The sequence below is a fragment of the Hetaerina americana genome, unplaced genomic scaffold, assembly GCF_022747635.1.
Source record: "Hetaerina americana unplaced genomic scaffold, ioHetAmer1.1.p SCAF_2, whole genome shotgun sequence".
Lineage (NCBI taxonomy): Eukaryota > Metazoa > Arthropoda > Insecta > Odonata > Calopterygidae > Hetaerina > Hetaerina americana.
This window is the reverse complement of record NW_027286763.1, coordinates 96,904,618-96,926,912: the sequence shown is the minus strand read 5'-3', so window position 1 is coordinate 96,926,912 and position 22,295 is coordinate 96,904,618. Positions and strand designations below refer to the sequence as shown.

The following is a 22,295-nucleotide window of genomic DNA, read 5'->3' as shown; positions in this document are numbered from 1 at the left end:
GACCACGAACGAATAGGAGTTAGCCGCAAATAATTAGGATTCTTTCTGCCCTAGACTAAATAATAGGGCAATTCGAAATTAAAAGTTCGACATTTTGATTTTTTTTCCTTTTGCATTTAAAAAAAAAACATTTTGACAAATTCACGTGCTATTTTGGCTGTGACATTTCTAAGCCCCCGTAGAAATTTAAAAAATCAGGTATAATGTTAATAATGCATCCGTAATTAATCGTTATATTGAATCAAAGATTGTTAGTGCAAGGACGAAGAGATATTTGGTAAATAATTATAAATACCCCCGGTGACTCTTGCTAGTTACGATTTTGTGTTCAAGCCCTTCGCCTCAAAGATTATTTTCCAGAAGTGAGACACAGTACATTTATTAAATTTTCATCCATTGGACTTCATTTCAATGCTCGAGCAATTCCTGCCACTTACTAGGGTGTGAAAGGATTTATTGTGTTATGGGGCGCGATAAGAGAAGTCACTGAGACAAGGTATTCAAACCGTCTCAGTAAACGATAAAGTCTTAAATTTGGCGAGTGTGAGAGTGGTCTTCGCCTCTTGCGGAGTTGAAGGTGCGAAACCACGCATTCGGAGAAGTCGTTTCTTTGGCCTGCTGTTTTCCAGGAAGATCTGATACTCAGAATTTCTTTCAGATTGAGTTTAGCTGGGAGAATTCAAAGGCACGTTCCGAAATTGAATACGAGGGACTCCGCTTCTTAGCCAAGTACGTATCCTTCAATCTACGCCGGTCTATTTTCCTAGTCCGCAGTAAGAAAAAGAGGACTTCTCATCATGTACCCTGAATTCTGGTGCCAATGCAAAATTTGGTGATAATTCATATCAATAGTTCATTCAAAAAATGGTATTCATTCATTGCTCACAAGATTTTTAACGATGGCCTTTAAAGAAATAAAATGACATTGGAGGTTATTTTGAATGGTATTATGGTCGATTCTAAATTTTCTGAATCCTATTTAAAGTAGAATATGATGATAATATGGATAACATGAAATATTCATGCTTATATGGCCGCATTGAATTTCTAGGATGCGTAGATAAATTAGCGTTTGATATGTTTGTATGTATGAAATGAGTAGCTTCAGGTGAGAAGGCATCTGTTTGTCCATTATAACCTACATTGCATAATAACCCTTTCAACTTTAAGGGAACTTTTATTATAATAATAACATCTAAGATTTATCGCAACATATTACGAAGCATACTATTCGAAAACTGTTACTCCTACTCTCCCTAGTTTTTTTGTGTCCGCCCTAAGAACAGGATGAGAAGAAGCAGAAATAAATGTTATTCGAGAGAATATCGTCATTTGAAGCAACTGCACTATTCCACAAGCGAAAGACATATCTCACTTGAAGATTGTGGATTTACTCTTCCTAAACTTTGATCTAAAATTAATCAACGAACTAATTTCTTGGCAACGCTGTTCGATTTTTTTGTAATTCCCGGGAGAAAGGTTTTTCCTTTGTTTCCCTGTCAGTCACCAAGTCTAAGAGGTAAGTCAGCTTAAGTTGTGCCGAGGATTAAAATTCAGTTCCTGAAATCGGCAAACTACATTTGTTTGTTTAGCAAGGTGGTGGTTTAAAATTGAAAATTCCTCACCATTGCCCTCAGCTACTTGTTATTCTGCGCAAGACGATATTGTTCTTTAATTGAGTGAGATTTGCCAGTATAATCTAATTATGAATGAGGTTCAACTAAAGCTGAGGTATCAACAAATATGATTTTAAATGAGACCGACTTTTATGTTGTGTCGTTTTTTACAGGAAACTTGTCCTATGGGTTGTAAGTTTCGATGGTCGAGGTAAACTTATGTAGAAATGTGTGTGCTTGGTCCTTCCTTATTCATCAGTTCAGGTATTCATAGTGAGTGCCCTGAATTGTATAAGACAGCGACAAGGGTTTGATGAAGGCGGCATATCGTAGGCGCTAGTTGAAATATTTAACAATTGGGCTTTTTTCAGGTAGCGGATTGATGGAATAAAAGAAGAAATCATTATCATGATATAGATAATTTTTTCAAATTATCGCGTTGATTTTTTGGAAAGAATCCCGATATAAATTGTGTCTAGAAATTAAGGGAAGGGAAGGGCTTTTCCTGGTGCTCCCTTTTTTCAGATATAATGCTGGAAAAACATTAATTTTTTAAAAGTAACCTGAACTGTTGCAAAAGGCCACCTAAAAATTTAGAATTTTACATGTCAGTTTTCGCTAAGAACGGAGTCAATAGCACGTTTGGAGGCGGTGAGAATACATGTTCCGTCTAGGTTTGATCAAGTTTTTTTATAGGCTTTTTAGCTAAGATATGTATCAGTGATATTAAAAAAAATAATTTTGTATTCATGTATGGTATTTTTTTTTTTAAGGTAATCTACCGGTCTATCTATCACAGTCTTCAACATCCCACTGCCGGTCAACACCCCTTTCATCCACTTTTCCTGCCTCCATAGGATTGCTCCCAACAAACCCCTCTCTTCGCCCACCATACCAAGTACTTCCTCATTTGTTTTCTTCTCTGTCCATTTCACCTTCTCCATTCTTCTCCACACCCACATTTCAAAAGCCTCCAATCTACGTCTATCCTCCTGCTTCAATGACCACGTTTCCGCGCCGTACATAGCTACGCTCCATATCAAAGTTTTTACGAGTCTTTTCTTAACATCCTTACTCAAAGTCCCCGTCATCAACTCCCTCCTCCTCGTGAAATCCTCTTTGCCTAGCGCAATTCTTCTCCTTACGTCCCTACTACTTTGACCATTTTGGTCCAAAACACTACCGAGATACGTAAACTGTTCTACCTGCTCTAGTTTTTGCCCTCCTATTTTAATGTTAAGCTTGCCCTTTTTCTTTCTAGAAAATCGCATAACCTTTGTTTTATTAATGTTGATTCTCATCCCATACCTGTCGCACTGAATTTCCAATTCACTCAGCAATGCTTGCAGCCCCTTGGCTGACTGACAAACTAAAGCTTGGATGTATGGTATAATATGAATTTTAGATCATTTGATTCAGAGTCACTAAATTATAAACCGTCTTTTGAGCACCGAGAAGTGGGTTTAAAATAGCGGTTCCGTGCATTACTCATTTTATTTTATCAAACCACCAAATGAAAAATATCCAAGTGCTTTAACCTTCAACTTGCGTCAACCCCGCTTCCTTCAAATCCAAGCACATACTTCTACGTGTTTTCGTAAGATACGTATTTTAAAATGGCCCAAATATCATTACACTTTCCATTCTTCTGAAACTGTTATCATCTCTTCCGGCTTCCACTGATTTTTTAAAAATTATATCGAATCCTCCAAGTGCATATTATTGCTAAATATCGATCTGTCCATGATAATTGAGAGTATAGCTTGTTTCAGACGAAACATGTGTTGTGGAACATGAGAAAAATATGGCGCTTTATTGTTGATATTTGTAATTATACTCTCGAGAAAATTAAGAGGACATCCCTCAGATTGCAGAAAAAAGTTGGAAATATATCGTCACAGAATAACGTATCAAGTGTCATGTTGATTACGAGGCGTAGTTTTGATTGTTTCACGCCCGTAAATTTAGGTTCATTTACATAAAATTAGTGAGGTGAAAAATCCCAACGGACTGGATGAATGGAATTTTCGAAGACAATTGGAATTTCTTTACGACTTAAAGAATAGATTTCAAGGGTTGATGAATAACTTAGGGCGTTCCCTCATTAAATTTTCTGGGATAACACAAAAACAGGCAAAATACGACATGGCGTCCGCTCACGAACTTTTGCATATTCAACTATTTCTAGGCACTATCGTCATAACCACCAGTTCGGAACAAAAGGTCCTTGATTATTTTTTTCTTCCTTATTGTCACCAGTGCAACCGCAGTCTCCCTGACGCTGCGAGGCATTTCTCGACCCCTCCCCCCTTGCCTCAATCCCATGAATTAGACCCCATCTACGGTCAAGGCATGTGATTCCACCATTTCAGGAAATGGCCGCGAAATTTTCCGGCCGATGGAAGTTATTGGGGGTTGTCCTTGGGTGAGGAAGGGTGCGGGAAATCCCCCAACCTGAGGTGCTTGATCTGTTGGCTTCTCTTGGACGTGAGCTGCAGGAGATCTATGAGGAAATTGGAGCGCTCTCGCAATTCTTTACCGGACATGCCGAAGAGCCATCCGAAGTACGTCATTACGTTGTCAATGGTGAACTCCTGAAGGAGGGAGAGCTCCTGTAGGGACAAAGAAAAGGCAAAGATTGAGTGGTTTTTATTATTATTGATTTTATTTATTTTTTACCTGGACTGGATGGGTCAACGCTGTTCTCTCCTCCCCCAACCCATGGCTAAGCCGTATCATTGAAGTGAAAAAAATACGGAAAAACCATATATTAGAAGTTTTGTAATTGCTATCTACTATAGAGTAAATGAAGGGGGTTTCTGAAATACCTTAATCATTTTATAACTCCATAATTGTTTTCATTGGACGTGTTTTGGTTAATATCTTGGATTTTTCATGATGTTTTGAATATTAATGAACATATGTTGCTGAGGCTCGCCACAGGTACAGGCTTGTGAGTTGTACGCGGCGCCACTCGAAATTTTTTTTACCTGCTCGAGACCCATGAGGAGCCCTTTAGCCCATTCATTCTGTAATCTTAATTATCGTTGTAAAGGGTTAATGAGAGAATGGTGGGACATACCTCAATGCCTAAAATGTTGCTTCATTGCAAAATAATTTTTGAAATTACCGCCTTCAGAGGTGTAGAATAAAGACAATAAGAGCAGCATTACTGGCAACAACTTTAAAACCCTTGCATTGCCATGTTTGATTATTTGCAGTTAATGATTTAGTTAATCAGCACTTGAACTTACCTTAATTAAAATTACACCCACACATTCTCTTTAAAAATTATAATATACGTATTTCAGGGAAATATATTAAATAAAAAAGTAAGCTTATGTATATTTCCCCAAGGAACGATGACGGTCTGGCGACAATACGAGTTTTTCTATATCACACGGTTGCCGAATCATTGTCCATTAAGTCCATTTCCGAACCATTGTCCCCGCGAAAATTGCGTTGCAACAGAATCTACCGTTTCCGCGACGACCTTGAAGCATCCGCAAGTGGGCCGGGAAAATGCCGGATTAAAACCCTATTAACCGGTGACTTCGATCCACTGCACCCTACGTGTCCTAATCTCATTCTTGCTTTTGATTATAACAATTGCATGCGTGCGCCATTGGGTAAATAGTCATTGCTGGAGAACATTGGGCAATGTTTAACAGTAATCGTTCTAAGCAGTGCATCGCCGTTGGCTTCCTTCAAGATTACCAATCTGAAACAACCCATGGTCCACTGAGGAGTCACACACACGTGGGTAAAGAATTTTCTTAAGTAAGTTTGAATGGGGAATTTGATGAAGTTTGCTTTCAAACGCAGACAAGATTATTTCTTAAGCGGATTATTGGTAAAATGAATCCATCCATGAATTTTTCTTTATAAATCGAAACAGATGGAGGACATAAGCTGGAAACATCGTTCCACATTCTGTGTATGGTGTGGATATATGTAGGTGTGCATAAAAGGCAACTTAACTGCAACACTAATTTGATGCTGAAATTAATAAAAAGGACAGATTCTAATAAATGGATCTTTTATTTCAGATACTTCAAAAACTATTCCATCAGACGTGCTTTGTCTTAATGGAATCATAGTTTTAATGATAAATCTCCCGAAACTTTGGTTTATTTTTCCGTCCCTTTGGATCATCTGTAAATGAGCATCCCTTTGCGCGCCAGACCTTCCAAATAGTTAAATTTATCACTTACGATGATACCCTGAAACGTTATTTTTAGAATGTAACGACTATAAGCGCATTCCGCTTATTCATTTAGAATGATTACTTCGCTAAACATTCTCGGAAAAATATCTCGTGAGGTATTTAGGTACATAAATTCAAGGTCGTTTGTTTTTAAAACATTATCATACTTACACGTACGGGCGTACACCCTTACCAACTTGTTTTCTGCGAGAATGCTTGGAATTTCCTTCTTCGATGCCTCATTCAATACGAGACACGATTTCTGTAATTATCTGCCGAAAGTAATGGATGTTTTTTTCCAATGTTATGAACGTGTTAGCTTCAGGCCTAGCACATAGCTATAAGTTTATTTATTATTTCCAAATGTAATAAAAATATATTGATATATATATACATACTACGAGGGTCATCCGGAAAGTAGTACCCGTTCGTGCCGCATGAAGTGCTGACGACGCGAGTAGCCGCTGGACGAGGTCAGATAGCTTCAGTGGCTTGTCTGCCTTCTCTGAGCCAAGTTGCGTGACGCTAGCATTGCCTGTGTTGTTTCTGTGATTGTTTACAATGTTTAAAAAAATTGAGAACGCCGCCAGTTGTGAAGTGAGGGCAGTGATTAAATTCCTCAATGCAAGAAACGTTCGCCCATGTGATATTCATCGCCAATTAAAGGAGGTGTATGGAGACAATGTAATGGACGAGTCGTCTGTTCGGCGGTGGTGTCGCAACTTCAACATGGGGAGGGGGAACACACACGACGATGAGCGTTCGGGGAGACCGTCTGTCATTACAGACCAACTGGTGAGCTCAGTTGACGAATTCGTGAGGAACGATCGGCGCGTCACAATTGATGACATCTGTGAGCATTTTCCCAATGTTTCTCGAACAATTGTTCATGAAATTGTTAATCACCATCTGCATTATGCAAAAATTTGTGCAAGATGGGTCCCTCGCGTATCTCAATGAGCTGGCGGCGAAGGACTATGCAGCAGGAATACAGAAACTTGTCACACGTTATGACAAATGCCTTAATTTGCTTGGAGATTATGTTGAGAAGTAGTTTAAAGTATCCTCTTTCAAATAAAATTTTTTATGTTTGTTAATATTTACTTTTGTGTCTTTATTTCACGAACGGGTACTACTTTCCGGATGACCCTCGTATATATATATTGATATATATACATATATAATATATATATTGATTTATATAAATATAAATATATATATACATATATAATATATATATTGATTTATATAAATATAAATATATATATACATATATATATATATATATATATATATGTATACATACACATACATTAAAATTTCTTCGAAATGGAACGCTCTTCAGCGATGCGCAAATATATTAAAACACAGGTGTAGATTTTTAAAGCATAGAAACACAAAGAAAGGACACTCACATATATGGTTTTGATGTTTCGACGGCTCGGCCGTCGTCATCAGAATCATCAATATACTATATTCTGATGACGACGGCCGAGCCGTCGAAACATCATAACCATATATGTGAGTGTCCTTTCTTTGTGTTTCTGTTTTCAAACTTAACACCTGTGTTATATATATATATATATATATATATATATATATATATATATATATATAGGCTATGTGATTTTTCGGGTACCAGGTCTTCCTGGGAAACCATAACCACAGGGAAAGGAACTGGCCCCCCTACCCTGATGTGTGAATTTTCACACGCCGTATAGGGCTTAGTACTGGGTGAACTCTACCATCACCTACTAAACCGACCTTCGGGTTGATTACTGTGTCTTCCACATCCCGCTGCCGGTCAATACCCCCTTCATCCACTTTTCCTGCTTCCATAGCATTTCTCACAACAAACCCCTGTCCTCGCCCACCATACCAGGTACTTCCTCATTTGTTTTCTTCCCGGTCCATTTCACCTTCTCCATTCTTCTCCACACCCACATTTCAAAAGCCTCCAGTCTACGTCTATCCTCCTACTTCAATGACCACTTTTCCGCGCCGTGCATAGCTACGCTCCGTATCAAAGATTTTACGAGTCTTCTTTTAATTTCCTTACTCAACATCCCTATCATCAACTCCTTCCTCCTCGTGAAAGCTTCTTTGCCCAGAGCTATTCTTCTCCTTACATCCCTACTACTTTGACCGTGTTGGTCCTAAACACTACCGAGATACGTAAACTGTTCTACCTGCTCTAGTTTTTGCCCTCCTATTTTAATGTTTAGCTTAGCCTTTTTCTTTCTAGAAAATCGCATAACCTTTGTTTTATTAATGTTGATTCTCATCCCATACCTGTCGCACTGAATTTCCAATTCACTCAGCAATGCTTGCAGCCCCTTGGCTGACTGACAAACTAAAGCTTGGTCATCAGCAAACCTAACTGATTTTACGAATTCCCCGCCCACTTTCATTCCTACCTCCAGTGCTTCCCATGCCTCCTTAATCATTTTCTCTGCATACAGGTTGAACAGCAACGGTGATAGTGGGCAACCCTGCCTTACACCTCTTCCTAACACTGCCCATCCTGACTTCCCGTTCCCCACCCGCACCTGAGCAGTCTGAGACATGTACAGGTTGCGGATTAGCCTCCTGTCCCTCCAATCTATTCCTATTTTCTGCAATATACTCATTAGTTTTCCCAATTCACTCTATCAAACGCTTTTTCGAAATCTACGAAACAGGCAAATACCTCCGGGTTGTGTTCTATATTCCTCTTGATTAATAATCTCATTACCGCAATGGCATCACGCGTACCTCTCCCCTTCCTAAACCCAAACTGGTCATCCCCTCAGTAAACATTTGCCCTACTCTCTATCCTTTTGTTTATGATCCTGAGAACAACTTTAGCTGCGTGGGATATCAAACTTATTGTCTTGTAGTCCTCACATGATGTAGCCTTTACCTTTTTCTGAATAGGAACTAAAACTGATCTCACAAAGTCTTCCGACTAGATTCCTTCCTCATAAATACTACGAATCAGCCCATATAACCTCTTCCTCCCAAACTTTCCTAAACATTTCAATAGTTCCGCGGGAATGTTATCCACCCCCACGGCCTTATTTAGTTTCATCTCCTTTAATGCCCTTTCTATCTCATTGTCTAGTATGCCTGGACCAAAGCTATCTTCCTCTACGTCATATTCATTTTCAATGTCTAACTTTGTTGGTCAAAGTTCTTTACTATACAGTTCTTCTATATACTCCCTCCATCTCTCTTGGATCTTTCCTGTTTCATCTATTATCTTACCCGCCTTATCGCTAACTGTTAGCATAAGTTTATATATATATATATATGTATATATATATGTATATATATATGTGTATATATATATGTGTATATATATATATGTATATATATATGTATATATATATGTATATATATGTGTATATATATGTGTATATATATGTGTATATATATATATATGTATATGTGTATATATATATGTATATATATATATGTATATATATATATATATATATATATATATATATATATATATATATATATATATAGATACGATATATATGATTACTTCTATATCTTCAGAGGAAGACGGATTGTTTCCGTCGAAATATCAAGAAATAACGTGTGAGTGTTCTTCTTTTTTTGTGTTTCTATATTGTGTGTTACTGTGTATTGTACTATTCGGCACTTCCGTGTTACGTCTACAAAAGCATATATATATATATATATATATATATATATATACATATATATATATATATACACACATATACTTAAGTTAACATTTTCTATTCTGTTCTCGATGCTGGAATAATATCATGTTGGTATTCGAAAACAGGTTATCGATCAAATGAAATATGTTTTGCCGTTGGAATCCTTCGCCAGGTTTTTGTTCCGACCTGTACCTTGACGTTCTCTGATATCTTCGACCATCAAAATCCAGTTTTCCATGCTCAGTTTGAAATGGAATCAGGAATTATCTTGTTGAAGGTAATAAAATCCGTGGCAGCAGAATTATCCTATGCATATTCCAAAGTCCGGTTCTTTAAGGATGTTTTTTTTTATTCTCTCGGGAGGATTTTACGCTGAAAAAGTGGTTGTCAACGATGGATAAATGTATGCAGCAAAATATGTTTCACCCACTGGTAGTGTATAAGTACGAGTATTCTAATTTTTCATAGTTTGACCTCTTTTTTTAATTTTTATGGACCACTATAACACTTATAGATTAATCAATAGACACAAATGCTCCAAAAAAAAATCCGTAGCTTAAGTACGTGATAGCTCATGTCAATCAACAATTTTACTCTTTGCTGAAATATTTACCCGAATTTAATTAAGTGTGCCTGTTATATGCAATACATAAAAAATCGCATCAGTATTTAATTAAGTATTTTCATCCGAAGCCATTTACTCTTCAGGAAAGAAACCGGACCATTTTACGTCTGCTGCCACAAATAATTTAGCTCATGCTATTCATGGTGTTTCTCTCTGATCCAAGTACGTACACAATTCAGCCTACTTAAAGGAAGCAAATCTTACGAGTATAATGTAGACACCCTAGAAAATAATCAGTACCTCATAATGCATTGAAAGAAGAAACCATAGTAGTAATGGACTTCCGAACTAGCCGATGAAAGGAATATCCTCCCCTCCTCCGGAAAATTTGCGATCTCAAATGAATGCCTATATATTTACGGTAAAATATTTCAAATAATCATGAAACTATTCCTCGTCTCTTTTAAGTTATTTAAGCGCGGTGCCAATTTTCCTTAATGGTTAGTCTCTCAAGATCATCTTTGTTGGCTGCCAGAATAACATGTACCAAAGATAACTGCTGTGGAAATCGAATACCTATGCCATTTGGCAGGAATCCCGTTAAATATCATTAATTTCCCGTTACCACATTTTTCATTTTTAAGTACACTTTCAGCAATTGCACTGAAACATAACTTGAATTCCCTGTCATATTCAAGTTTTTTTTAAATTTTGTCATCCTCTTATAATTATTTTCTTCAAATTTTCCTCATCTGAGATCCACATCACATGCAACGCAAAATCTGCATTTGGTTACATTTTTATCCGTGGGAATAACCTTTAGAGTCGAATTTTCGTCACAATAACATGCAACGTGGTGGAAATTGAAGAATTCTATTATTCATGGGACGACCTTGTCCTCGCGAATACGAAAATATCGTATTATTCCTAAATTCATGCCAGTAAAAATTTTATGTAATTCATTTGAAATATTAATAATATTATAAAAAGCGTAATTAGGCATCAGTTAATGTATTCTCGAAGTGCAATGAGTCGGGAGAAGAGTAATTTTTACGGCTAATGGGTTCCACGTACTTCATCTGATCAAGAAGAACTACATGGATTGGGCATACCTTGACGCACAATGGATTAGTTATACATAATAGAAGGACAAATTGAAGGAAAGATCCCGCGAGGAAGGCCAAGAGACAAGTACATAGCGCAAATTAAGAAGGACGTAAAACAGGGAATCTATCAGAGGTTGAAGGAATTAACACTAAATAGGGACGAATGGAGGAATCCAGTAAACTAATCTTAGGATTGAAATGCTGATGATGAAGATAGTTATTTTCCCTCTTTTCCCCATAAATAAATATAAAATACGTATGTAATTGCCGAATTCGAAAAAACCTTCATTTTTCTCTCACCTTTAGGAACACTCAACAATCATAATTTGATTTTATAGAGGGAACGGTTAGCATTCCTCTTCAGGTGGACTTTCATTCGCTGAATTTCTATTAAAAATGAATACATTTAAGGAATAATATGAGAGATATTGTTTAGCGATATAGCAGAAGAAATGAGATTTTAAGAAAGTAGTAGGGAATGGTTAAATCTGAAGTCAGAGGGTATAAATTAAGAAGGGGTGATGTGAACCTCGCATTTTGATAGTATTTGTGACGGATGTGAGTGAAAGAACCGCTGTCGGAACAATATAATCTCATTATTCAAATTCAAATCCCCAAGACTCCGGGACCCTGAAATATTTTATAACCCATTAATGTTTTTCATTTTCGAAATAATCCGCTAGTAATTTTAGTCGACTACAAAAATATATTTCTATTTATGAAATAATAAATAATTTCCACAAAGTGATTCCTGAGACCTTTAATTATATTTACATCATGTATGCAACTTGAGTATGCCTTACGACAAAAAGACGACGAACCATGCAGGAGACTTCTTAGGAGTTTAAGTGTTTATTGAACCGATTGGTGTTGTATTGATTTACAGTTTCTGTTACATTTGCATACGCTATAGCTTTGCCTAAAGATACTGGTCTACTATTCTAGCTAAAGTGATTCTTTGTGCATGCTTGGAAGTGTACCGTTTACAGTATCCTGTAGGAATCGGGATATAAGGACAAACGGTACGACGTTAGGTGGTGAGAAATCACCCATTGAGATTCTGAATGCGTTTCCGTTAATAATTCTTACGTGACTCGAAGGAAGGTTGGGGGAAGAATAGAGCGGCGACTCGACTAGTAATGGGCGAATTATCCGGCCGCCTTGGCGGAGACAGCCAACCATTCCGTCTATCGCAACGCTTTTCTCGGGCACGATGTGAATAGGAAGAAATCGAGTTGTACAGACTTTCTGAATAAACCAAAAGGCGAAGGAATTCAGCTGCATCAGATGATTGAGAGTTCATCGACAGAACGTGAATGAGTTGTCCGGAGACGGTGCGGCGGGACCTCATCCACATAGTCGTTCGTGTTTATTCGTATCAAAATCCCCGTACACCTCATGGCATTGGCTATAAAAAAAATGTTTAACTTAACCACTAGATTTTACTGAATACAGTTCTCACGTCTCGTTTCTCTAGAAGCATCTACCTCTGGTCAATTATCCCCATTCAATCTGCGTCGGAAATTTACGACCAATAAAACCGACACGTAATCTCATCTTCTCAGCCACCCCTCGCTCAAACTTATCCCCTCAGGTTCACTATCACGTTTTTAGCCTTGCAACACGCAGACCGCAAACCTTTCGTTTATTGCGTCGGTGGATTTCTTTTGGCGCTGAACTTTTTTTGAGAGAACTTATATTTTTATTTATTAAGGAGAAAGATAAAAGTCTTTGCTGCATTCTGATGTCAAATGGCTATAATTAGGAAAATAAATCGCAGGCGATATTTTTTCCTGCTCTTAGGTTGGGGAAGAGGATTCTTAGTATTGATATCTTTCGACTGAAATTCTACGGAAAAGAGAGAATTCTCTGAATTGAAATCCAGTCCCTAATTTGTAAGCCAATGGACAGGACATTTTTAAAACATCTTATACAACTATGGATTGTGGGTGTGTCAGTCGAGCGCTTGTTACTATTTCTTAAATTTTACTTGAAAGATCTTATTTTCAGTATTAGAATTAATTAGAAGCATTTAAGCATAGCGATTACATTATCATTGGTTTGTTTAAATGTGCAGTAAATGAAATGTGCACCAAACACAGCGTTAATAAATTAATTAAACATTTTCTTCCATTATAATGCAACAATTTCAAAGTGTAAAATTGTAGCATTATACTGCTCATTTAGCGGATGATTCCATTAAAAGATACTGTTGCGCAGTTTTGTCACTAACATTTTCTTAGTATTTTCTACCAATTACTATCTTCCAGATTAAGTTATAGAAAGAAAGTGAAAATCACTTGGAATTGAATATGACTTCAAAGGTGTTGTAAGTCACTCAACGATTGTCGGATACTTACTACCAAGCCTTCTGTCCTCCTAACGCTAACGCCTGCTACATGAACTTGAAAAAATTAGTTACATGTACATTTTTCTTGGATGCTGACCTAAAGAGTTTAAGGATAGCATATTTAATCATAGCATAGCAACATTAAAAGTTTACTTGAAACGAAATGGATCTATTTCATGACATTTAATCCAAAAAAAGAGGAGAGAGTTAGATTTTTTTAATACTTTGCCGAAATATGCTCCTTTGCTTTATCTTAAAATATGTTTTCACAAACCTTCTACATTTTTTAGGTTTAATTTAATTTCATTTTATTTAATGACAAATTGGACATTAATATTTTATTACTGCAAGGTCAATCACAAGTTTTTATTAATATAGATATTTCTATTGTTTAAATTGATGTAATTTGTTGAATGTAGGTCAAAAGAGTTAAAGATTAACATTTTGGCCATTTATTTCATATTCACCTTTAAATTACCCATGTGTGTGTACATACGCATGCATGAATGCACGAATTTGTGGGTGGAAAGCGAAAATATCAACATTTTTTGCGAAATAAATTTGAAATAAGACCATTTAACGATATTTCAGCTGTAACTATTTTGCAGTTGGAGGTTATTTAAAGCTAGTAATTTTTTGGATAATTTTACCCACCAAAAGACGATATTGTAAGAAAACGTGTTGTGGTATGGGATAGTAAATAATTATTTTAGTAAATCGGAATGTAAGAAATTAATGAAGAATGAGATGAGGTTGCATTAATGGGTTTATAGCAATTGCCTGGAGATGCAATTATAAACCTTCGGATTGAAATTCGAAGACTGACTTCCAGAATCAGTTCAAGATTAATTTCGACGTTCAATGAACCACGATAACCCATTCTGGCCACCCCCGAAGCCGAACAGACACCCAGCAGAGATTTCAATCAACACACCTACCCCATGCTCGCTCGTGACCTCTCCTGGGTCACACGCCCAATATAGGATAAATCCCTGGAAGAAAACGTTCCTCGGATCGGAGTTTATTTCTCGGCGGTCGTTTCATGGAAGTGTTCCCTTTCTGGGGACGGGATACCTCGTAAAATTCTTCCCGGAAGGATGAGGAGCCCACCAGAGGCACATTAATTATCCAGCCTACCTCCCCCGCCAATCCCTACCCCCCCTCCCCCGCCAATCCCATCCCTCCCCTGTGCAAGATGCTGCAACTGGAGATAGTTCTTGTACCTGCGGCATGTATCCCACACGGTGCCCCGGCACGCCGGAGCCTTTGTCCCCGGGTCTCCCGCCTAGTACCATGATGTCACCGCCGTCCAGTTTGAGCAGGCCGCACACACAGCTGAGGAGGGTCGTCTTGCCACAGCCGCTAGCGCCCAAGAGGCCGTAACTAAAATGATATTGGCAGGACAGAAGCATTAGTTCCTATTTCAATAACTGCGGATAGAAGGAGACGTGACAATCTATTAAGTAATAAAAATTATATACATGTATGTGTATATATATATATAAACATTTATATATATATATATATACATTATTATTATTATTAGGTAATCTACCGGTTAACGTAGGTTTTTGGATGGACATAATTACTAATTAAATGATTTGTGACCGCTAGCAAAACACAACATCCTACTCTACATTAGGTCCCTCTTCAGCTCTGAGTACTTTCTTCCTCCCTTCATACCGTCCAACATCCCTATCCTGTTCCTTCCCTTTCCTCGTTTGCCTAACATTCTCCCCTCAATTACAGTCTTCAACATCCCGCTGCCGGTCAATACCCCCTTCATCCACTTTTCCTGCCTCCATAGCATTTCTCACAACAAACCCCTGTCCTCGCCCACCATACCAGGTACTTCCTCATTTGTTTTCTTCCCGGTCCATTTCACCTTCTCCATTCTTCTCCACACCCACATTTCAAAAGCCTCCAGTCTACGTCTATCCTCCTGCTTCAATGACCACGTTTCCGCACCGTACATAGCTACACGTCCCTGTCATCAGCTCCCTCCTCCTTGTGAAAGCCTCTTTGCCTAGCGCAATTCTTCGCCTCACGTCCCTACTACTTTGACCGTGTTGGTCCAAAACACTTCCGAGATATGTAAACTGTTCTACCTGCTCTAGTTTTTGCCCACCTATTTTAATGTTTAGCTTAGCCTTTTTCTTTCTAGAAAATCGCATAACCTTTGTTTTATTAATATTGACTCTCATCCCATACCTGTCGCACTGATTTTCCAATTCACTAAGCAATGCTTGCAACCCCTTTGCTGACTGACAAACTAAAGCTTGGTCATCAGTAAACCTAACTGATTTTACGAATTCCCCACAGACTTTCATCCCTACCTCCAGTTCTTCCCATGCCTCTTTAATCATTTCCTCTGCATACAGGTTGAACAGAAACGGTGATAAAGGGCAACCCTGCCTTACACCTCTTCCTAACACTGCCCATCAGGACTTCCCGTTCCCACCCGCACCTTAGCAGTTTGAGACATGTACAGGTTGCGGATTAGCGTCTTGTCCCTCTAGTCTATTCCTATTTTATTCAATATACTCATCAGTTTTTCCCAGTTCATTCTATCAAACTCTTTCTCGAAATCTACGAAACAGGCAAATACGTCCTGATAGTATTCTATATTGCTCTCGATTAGTGATCTCATGACTGCAATAGCATCACGCGTGTCTCTCCCCTTCCTAATGTCAAACTGATCATCCCCTAAGTAATCATTTTCCCTACTCTCTATCCTTTTGTTTATGATCCTGAGAACAACTTTTGCTGCGTGGGATATCAAACTTATTGTCTTGTAGTCCTCACATAATGTAGCCTTTACCTTTTTCTGAATAGGAACTAACACTTATCTCTCAAAGTCTTCCTGCCAGATTCCTTCCTCGTAGATACTACGACTCAGCCCATATAGCCTCTTTCTCCCACATTTTACTGAATCTGTCAGTAGTTCCGCAGGAGTGTTATCCACCCCCGGCCTTATTTAGTTTCATCTCCCTTAATGCCCTTTCTATATCATCGTCGTGTGCGCATATATATAAATATATATATATATATATATATATATATATATATATATATATATATATATATATATATATACACACACACACACATATATTTATGGGGTAGACCAGATGTAGCGTGTTTGCCTGAAGGTTGCTAGTTCGATTTCCGTGACCGGCGAAAATTTTTCAGCTGATAAAAATTTGTTTAATTGTTTTGGATGGAGACAACCACACTATTAGAAAAAATAAAATTATGGTATTTCGGAACAAGGCAACGAGAAAAATAGACTCCTACTAAAAGGCTACCCTGAACCTATGGTACTGGTGGCGCAGACCGAGTGGGTTGGCCTGGAATCAGCTACCACAGCTGCGAGCTAGAGTGAACTTCACGGTATCGGCCGCAGTACTGTGATGTGGAAGGAAACGGGAAACCACCACATTATTCTCCTGCCTTGCCTTAGATTCAAATATAATTAAATGGAAATATATAGGCTGCAGTAAACCAATCCTAGGATTGAAATACTAATGATGATGATGTACTATACGTATAATACGCGCGGTATTCCAGGGGTAGAGCGTTGGATTCCTGGTCGTAGGGCTCGGGTTCAATTTCCGGGCAAGCCTCTCTGGGCACCTGCAGCTCCACCCAAGCTAAAGTGATTTTTCGGGTACCAGGTCTGTTTGGGAAATCATAGCTGGCGCAAGGAAAGGAACTGGCCCCCCTACCCTGATATGTGAATTTCACACGCCGTCGGGCGAACTCTCAACTGGGTGAACTTTACCTTCACCTACCAAACCGACCTTCGGGTTGATTACTGCGTTTATGGCGTATATGTACAAATACATATTTATTTATGTATATTTAGGTGTACGCGAGTACAAATACAGAATTTTTGTCTATATGTAACAGTGTTGATCTCGCTCGTTCTTTTACATCGTTCTTAACACGCCTACCCCGAAAGGAAAAGGCGGAAGTGTCGGGCATGTAAATGCAAAATGCGAAATTCATCTCATTTCGGATCTGTATTTAATTGAAGTACTCAATCATTAAAGCTGACTACGCCGTGATCCCTTGGAAAAGGCATGTGTAAAGGTGGAACGGAACGGGTTGTTAATGATGCCGTATCGAAATAGGATATTTTTCAACCACAGATTATTAGGGAATGCTTTTCGAAGAAATAGAAACGACTAGTCATATGCACTGATTAATATTAATCTAGATTAATGCGAATGGGCAACAAGTTAAAACACGTACATTCGGAAAAGGATAAAAATCGGACAGTCATCACGACAGGCATCTAAACAACTCCACCTAGACGTACCTCAACTTTATTTTTTTCCCTCAACACTGGGAGATAGAAAGACATTTCATCCAGGGGGAGGGGCCTTAAGCGGAAGAGGCTGGGAGGGAGAGGAGGTGGTCAGCGAAGTGCACCATGAACGATGGGGAGAGACGTTGGCACGCAGCGTTTCCACCGCTCTGAGAAAATAGTTCCATTAACAATTCCGGGCACAATTGATGAAATGACGAGCATGTTACTGACGCGTAAATTGTATCCGGATTTAAATTCATCGGCCTACTCTTACTGCAAGGACTTAACGAGGAACACTAAATAAATACCTTTTATTCTTCGGCATGGGAAAATATTTTTTGGGCCCTGATGTTGTTGATGAGATTTTGGGTGATACTTCAGGGCAATCGATGTATCGGAATGCAGTTATTTATTTTGGAAGAATAGAAGGGCAACTTTTAATTTTTGTTGCGCTGGCTTAATTCCTTCGTGTGGAGTTTTAGCCTTTAATTCTGTAATTTTTATTATCTGTGATCCGTGCTTTCAATGTAACATTTTTAAATATCTATATTAGCAATAACGAAAAGAGCTTTTCAATAGGGATTAATAAACGATCTGATGTATTCCTGCCACGAGAGTAGATCTCGGTGGATTTCAGTAGCGTAAGAGTTCAGGAGAGTACATGGTTCGTCCGGAAAATAAGTGTACTGAGCTCAGGAAAAAAAATTTATTACACTTTTACATATCTTAAGCTAATATTCCTCAAAATAGGACCCTTGTGAGTCGATACACTTGTTCCAGCGGCGTTCCCATTCCTGGAACGCTCCCGCGAAGGCATCATCGGGAACCTCTCGAAGACACGTCGTCACGGCCTCTTTGACGGCGTCCAAAGTCCCGTATCGCGTTCCTTTCAAACTCCTCTTTATCTTCGGGAACAGAAAGAAGTCCGGTGGTGCCAAGTCCGGGCTGTAGGGCGGGTGCGGCAGCGTTGCCACGCCATGCTTGGCCAAGAAGTCCGACACGACAAGCGCGGTGTGAGACGGCGCATTGTCGTGATGCAGCCGCCAGATGTTTTTGATCGCTGGCCGGACGCGGGCGACTCGTTTTCGAAGCCTGTCGAGCACTTGGACGTAAAATGCAGCATTTACAGTTTGTCGTTCAGGTACAAAGTCGTAGTGGACGACTCCTCTTTTGTCAAAAAAGACAATGAGCATCGCCTTGATCCGAGATTTGCTCATGCGAGCTTTCTTTTGACGGGGTGATGATGGGGTGTGCCACTCCACACTTTGTCTCTTCGACTCCGGGTCGTACTCAAAGATCCACGTCTCGTCACCCGAAACAACGTTCTCTAAAAATGTGGATCATTTTTGCAGTGATCCGCAAGTTGTGTCGCGATTTCCAAACGATTGAGTCTTTGATCATCACTGAGCACTTTCGGCACCAACTTTGCACAAATTTTTCGCATCTGTAATTGGTACTAATAATCTCGTGCACTATTGTTTTTGGCACATTACACTGCTCTGCTATCATCCGAACACTAAGACGACGATCAGAGTTCAGTACATCGCGAACTTTTCGCACATTTTCGTCGGTGAGTGTCGTTGATGGGCGTCCAGGCCGTGGTTCGTCGTCGACCTCTTCTCTGCCCTCCACGAACATCTTGTGCCACCGAAAGATCATGTTTCTGGACATGGCTGACTCCCCGTAAGCCTGGTTAATACTACCGACAGTTTCGGTAGACGATTTCCCAAGCTTTACCGCAAATTTGATGGAATAACGCTGCTCCAAAAACTTCGGCATCGCGTTCCGTGACGTGGGTCGAGCGTGGAGGTTCGCGTTAACAGAGCTCCTCACTACACCACAGCTCAGAGCCGACTGCCTTTTTCAGCGCCGCTTGCCAACATACCCCCCTCCAATCGCAGCCCGTCAGAGCGGTGCTGGGCGCGCCTGGAGCGGCGGGAAAAAATCAGTACACTTATTTTCCGGACGAACCCTGTAAGTATTCATGCAGGAAAAGGCACCTATTTTCTGCAATATACTCGAGAGTTTCTCTCAATTCACTCCATCAAACGCCTTTTCAAAATCTACGAAACAGGCAAATACTCCTGGTTGTATTCTATTTTCCTTTTGATTAGTGATCTTATTACTTCAATGGCATCCCGCGGGCTTCTACCCTTCCTAAATTTAAACTGATCATCTAAGTAATCAGTTTCCTTGATCTCCATGCTTTTTTTGATGATCCTGAGAACCACTTTACCTTCATGGGAAATCAAACTTATTGTTCTGTTGTCCTCACATGATGTAGCCTTTGCCTTTTTTCGGAACAGGAATAAACACTGATCTTATAAAGTCTTACGGCCAGATCCTTCCTCATAGATGCTACGAATAAGTCCATATAGACGCTTCCTCCTACATTTTCCTAAAAATATCAGAAGTTCCGCAGGAATGTTGTCTACCACCACGGCCTTATTTGATTTAATCTCCCTTAATTCCCTTTCTATCTCATCGTCGAGTATGCCTAGACCTGAGCTATCTTCCTCTAGGTTATGTTCTCTTACTATGTTTAAGCTTGTTGGCCTAAGTTCTTTACCATACAGTTCTTCAATAAATTCCTTCCATCTCTCTTGTATCTTTTCTGTTTCAACAATTATCTTACCTGACTTGTCTTTGACTGTTCACACAGATATTTCATCTTACTTACCGTTAGTATTTTCACCTAATAATGCCTATCCATTAATTTTAATTATTATTCTACCCAATTAACACTATCAAACGCCCTTTCAAAATCTACAATCAAAGAAAACCTTCTTCTATAGCGCACCAATGTAACCCTTACTCTGCAAACGTTCCATATCCTCCCCCTGCGTCTTCCACCACACTTCTTTTGCTTTATTTGTTACTCGTCTCAAGTTATTTTTTGACTCTTTGTACTTCCTTCTGCCTAACTCTGTGTTTACATTCTTCCATTACCGCGTCTCATCTATCTTTCTGATCATCTCATCCGTGATCCATTGTTTCCTTACGCTTTTCCCAAAGAACAGTTCCTATAGTTTCTTTTGCTGCTTTTGATATCCCTTTTTTTATGTATTCCGATTTTTCTTCGATAGTACGCGGCTCTTTACCCTCATCCACGATTTTCTCTACAGCCTGCTGATACTCCTTCCTTGTCAAGCCATTCAATGGCATCGGAACATCGTTCGACTAAGTTTATCAGTGTACACGGGGATTACATTAAAAAGTGTCTATGAGAAAAAACAAATGTTGCACTTCTCCGTAGATTTAAATCAAAATCTGTGGAAAAGTGCAATTTTTTTAATGACGAACTACCCCTGCATCTCGTCTGAATCTGTTGAATATAAAAATTTTCCCTGAGCTAAGTCGTTTATTTCTATTCCATTCCGAGAACATTTCAAATTACCCTCGTATTTCTTCATCAGCAGTTGTCAATCATTTTTCTGCAACTCGCGACTCCGTCATCTTCACAGCCTAAAATTTTCGTTTCTTCGCAACTCCCTGCATTGGCGTATCTCATAATCGAGTTTTGCACTCTATTCTTATAATTCCTAAGGTAGGGGTTATATTATTTTTTTTCAGAAATTAATCATACGATTCAGTTGGCTTATGACATAAAGCATGAAAAGGGTAAAATATTCTAATGCCTTCTAATGGAATGTGTTCATTTGTTTCTCATCTGAGGACTGCAGACTGTCTCTCCTCAACTCAAGAGCTGGGCATCATCGCCAACCTGTTTAATCCGATGACTAAGAAGACCATTCTGAAATTCTTGTTGGTATGAAATCAGTTGATAAAATATATAAATAAGAACTTCAATTTAACTTCAGAAAAACATTTTACAAACCGATAGCCGATTATTAATTGGTAGTTATACAGTCCTGTCTGATATCCGCACGTATTCAAGTATTAATTTCAGGATTAATGGGATATAGATGTTCCTTGAATGGCGGAATACAATTCCAATCGACGTTGAGTGACTTTTAATTTTCTTTGATGTAATTTTCTTGGGTCGAATATGAAAACTGATTAAAATACTTGAGGTAAGTAAGATTGGCAACTTCAAAGTCTAACGAAGTATGGGACATATTTTAGCACCAGTCTGGCGCCAAATGCAGGGTCACGAAAGCTTTAAGTTGCCCCGGCTATTTGAGAACATATTACTCGTAGGTCATTTGGGTTACACTTATGACCCTAACTTTCATATTTCCTCTTGTCATCCAACCGCGTTCATGTTTAACTTGGGTTGATGGAAGGGAACTATGTGTATGACAGTAGAGTGTTTAACAATTTCCCAACGTTAGAGATTTCTTGGTTCAACCTTTGAAAAGGTCAGGTATGTCAACGGAATGATAGTAGTGATATAGGTAGTTTTTTTCCCTGAAGACTTTGAGGTACGTTATTGAAGTTCCAATTAAATGCACGTCAATGCTAACGGAACATTTATCGACAAAAAATGTTTCGTACT

At 38.8% G+C, this 22,295-nt stretch overlaps 1 protein-coding gene across 1 annotated transcript in view; it reads right to left on the bottom strand.

Annotated features, from left to right (window-relative positions):
* LOC139688328 (ABC transporter G family member 20-like) overlaps nucleotides 1–22,295 on the bottom strand; it is a 129,096-nt gene that overhangs the window by 44,722 nt on the left and 62,079 nt on the right. Inside the window, exons 3-4 of the mRNA XM_071585826.1 lie at nucleotides 14,745–14,904; nucleotides 4,071–4,228 (exon numbers count right to left, since the gene is read on the bottom strand). Of these exons, the coding sequence (XP_071441927.1) occupies nucleotides 4,071–4,228; nucleotides 14,745–14,904 (318 nt within the window). The remainder of the gene's footprint in view (nucleotides 1–4,070; nucleotides 4,229–14,744; nucleotides 14,905–22,295) is intronic.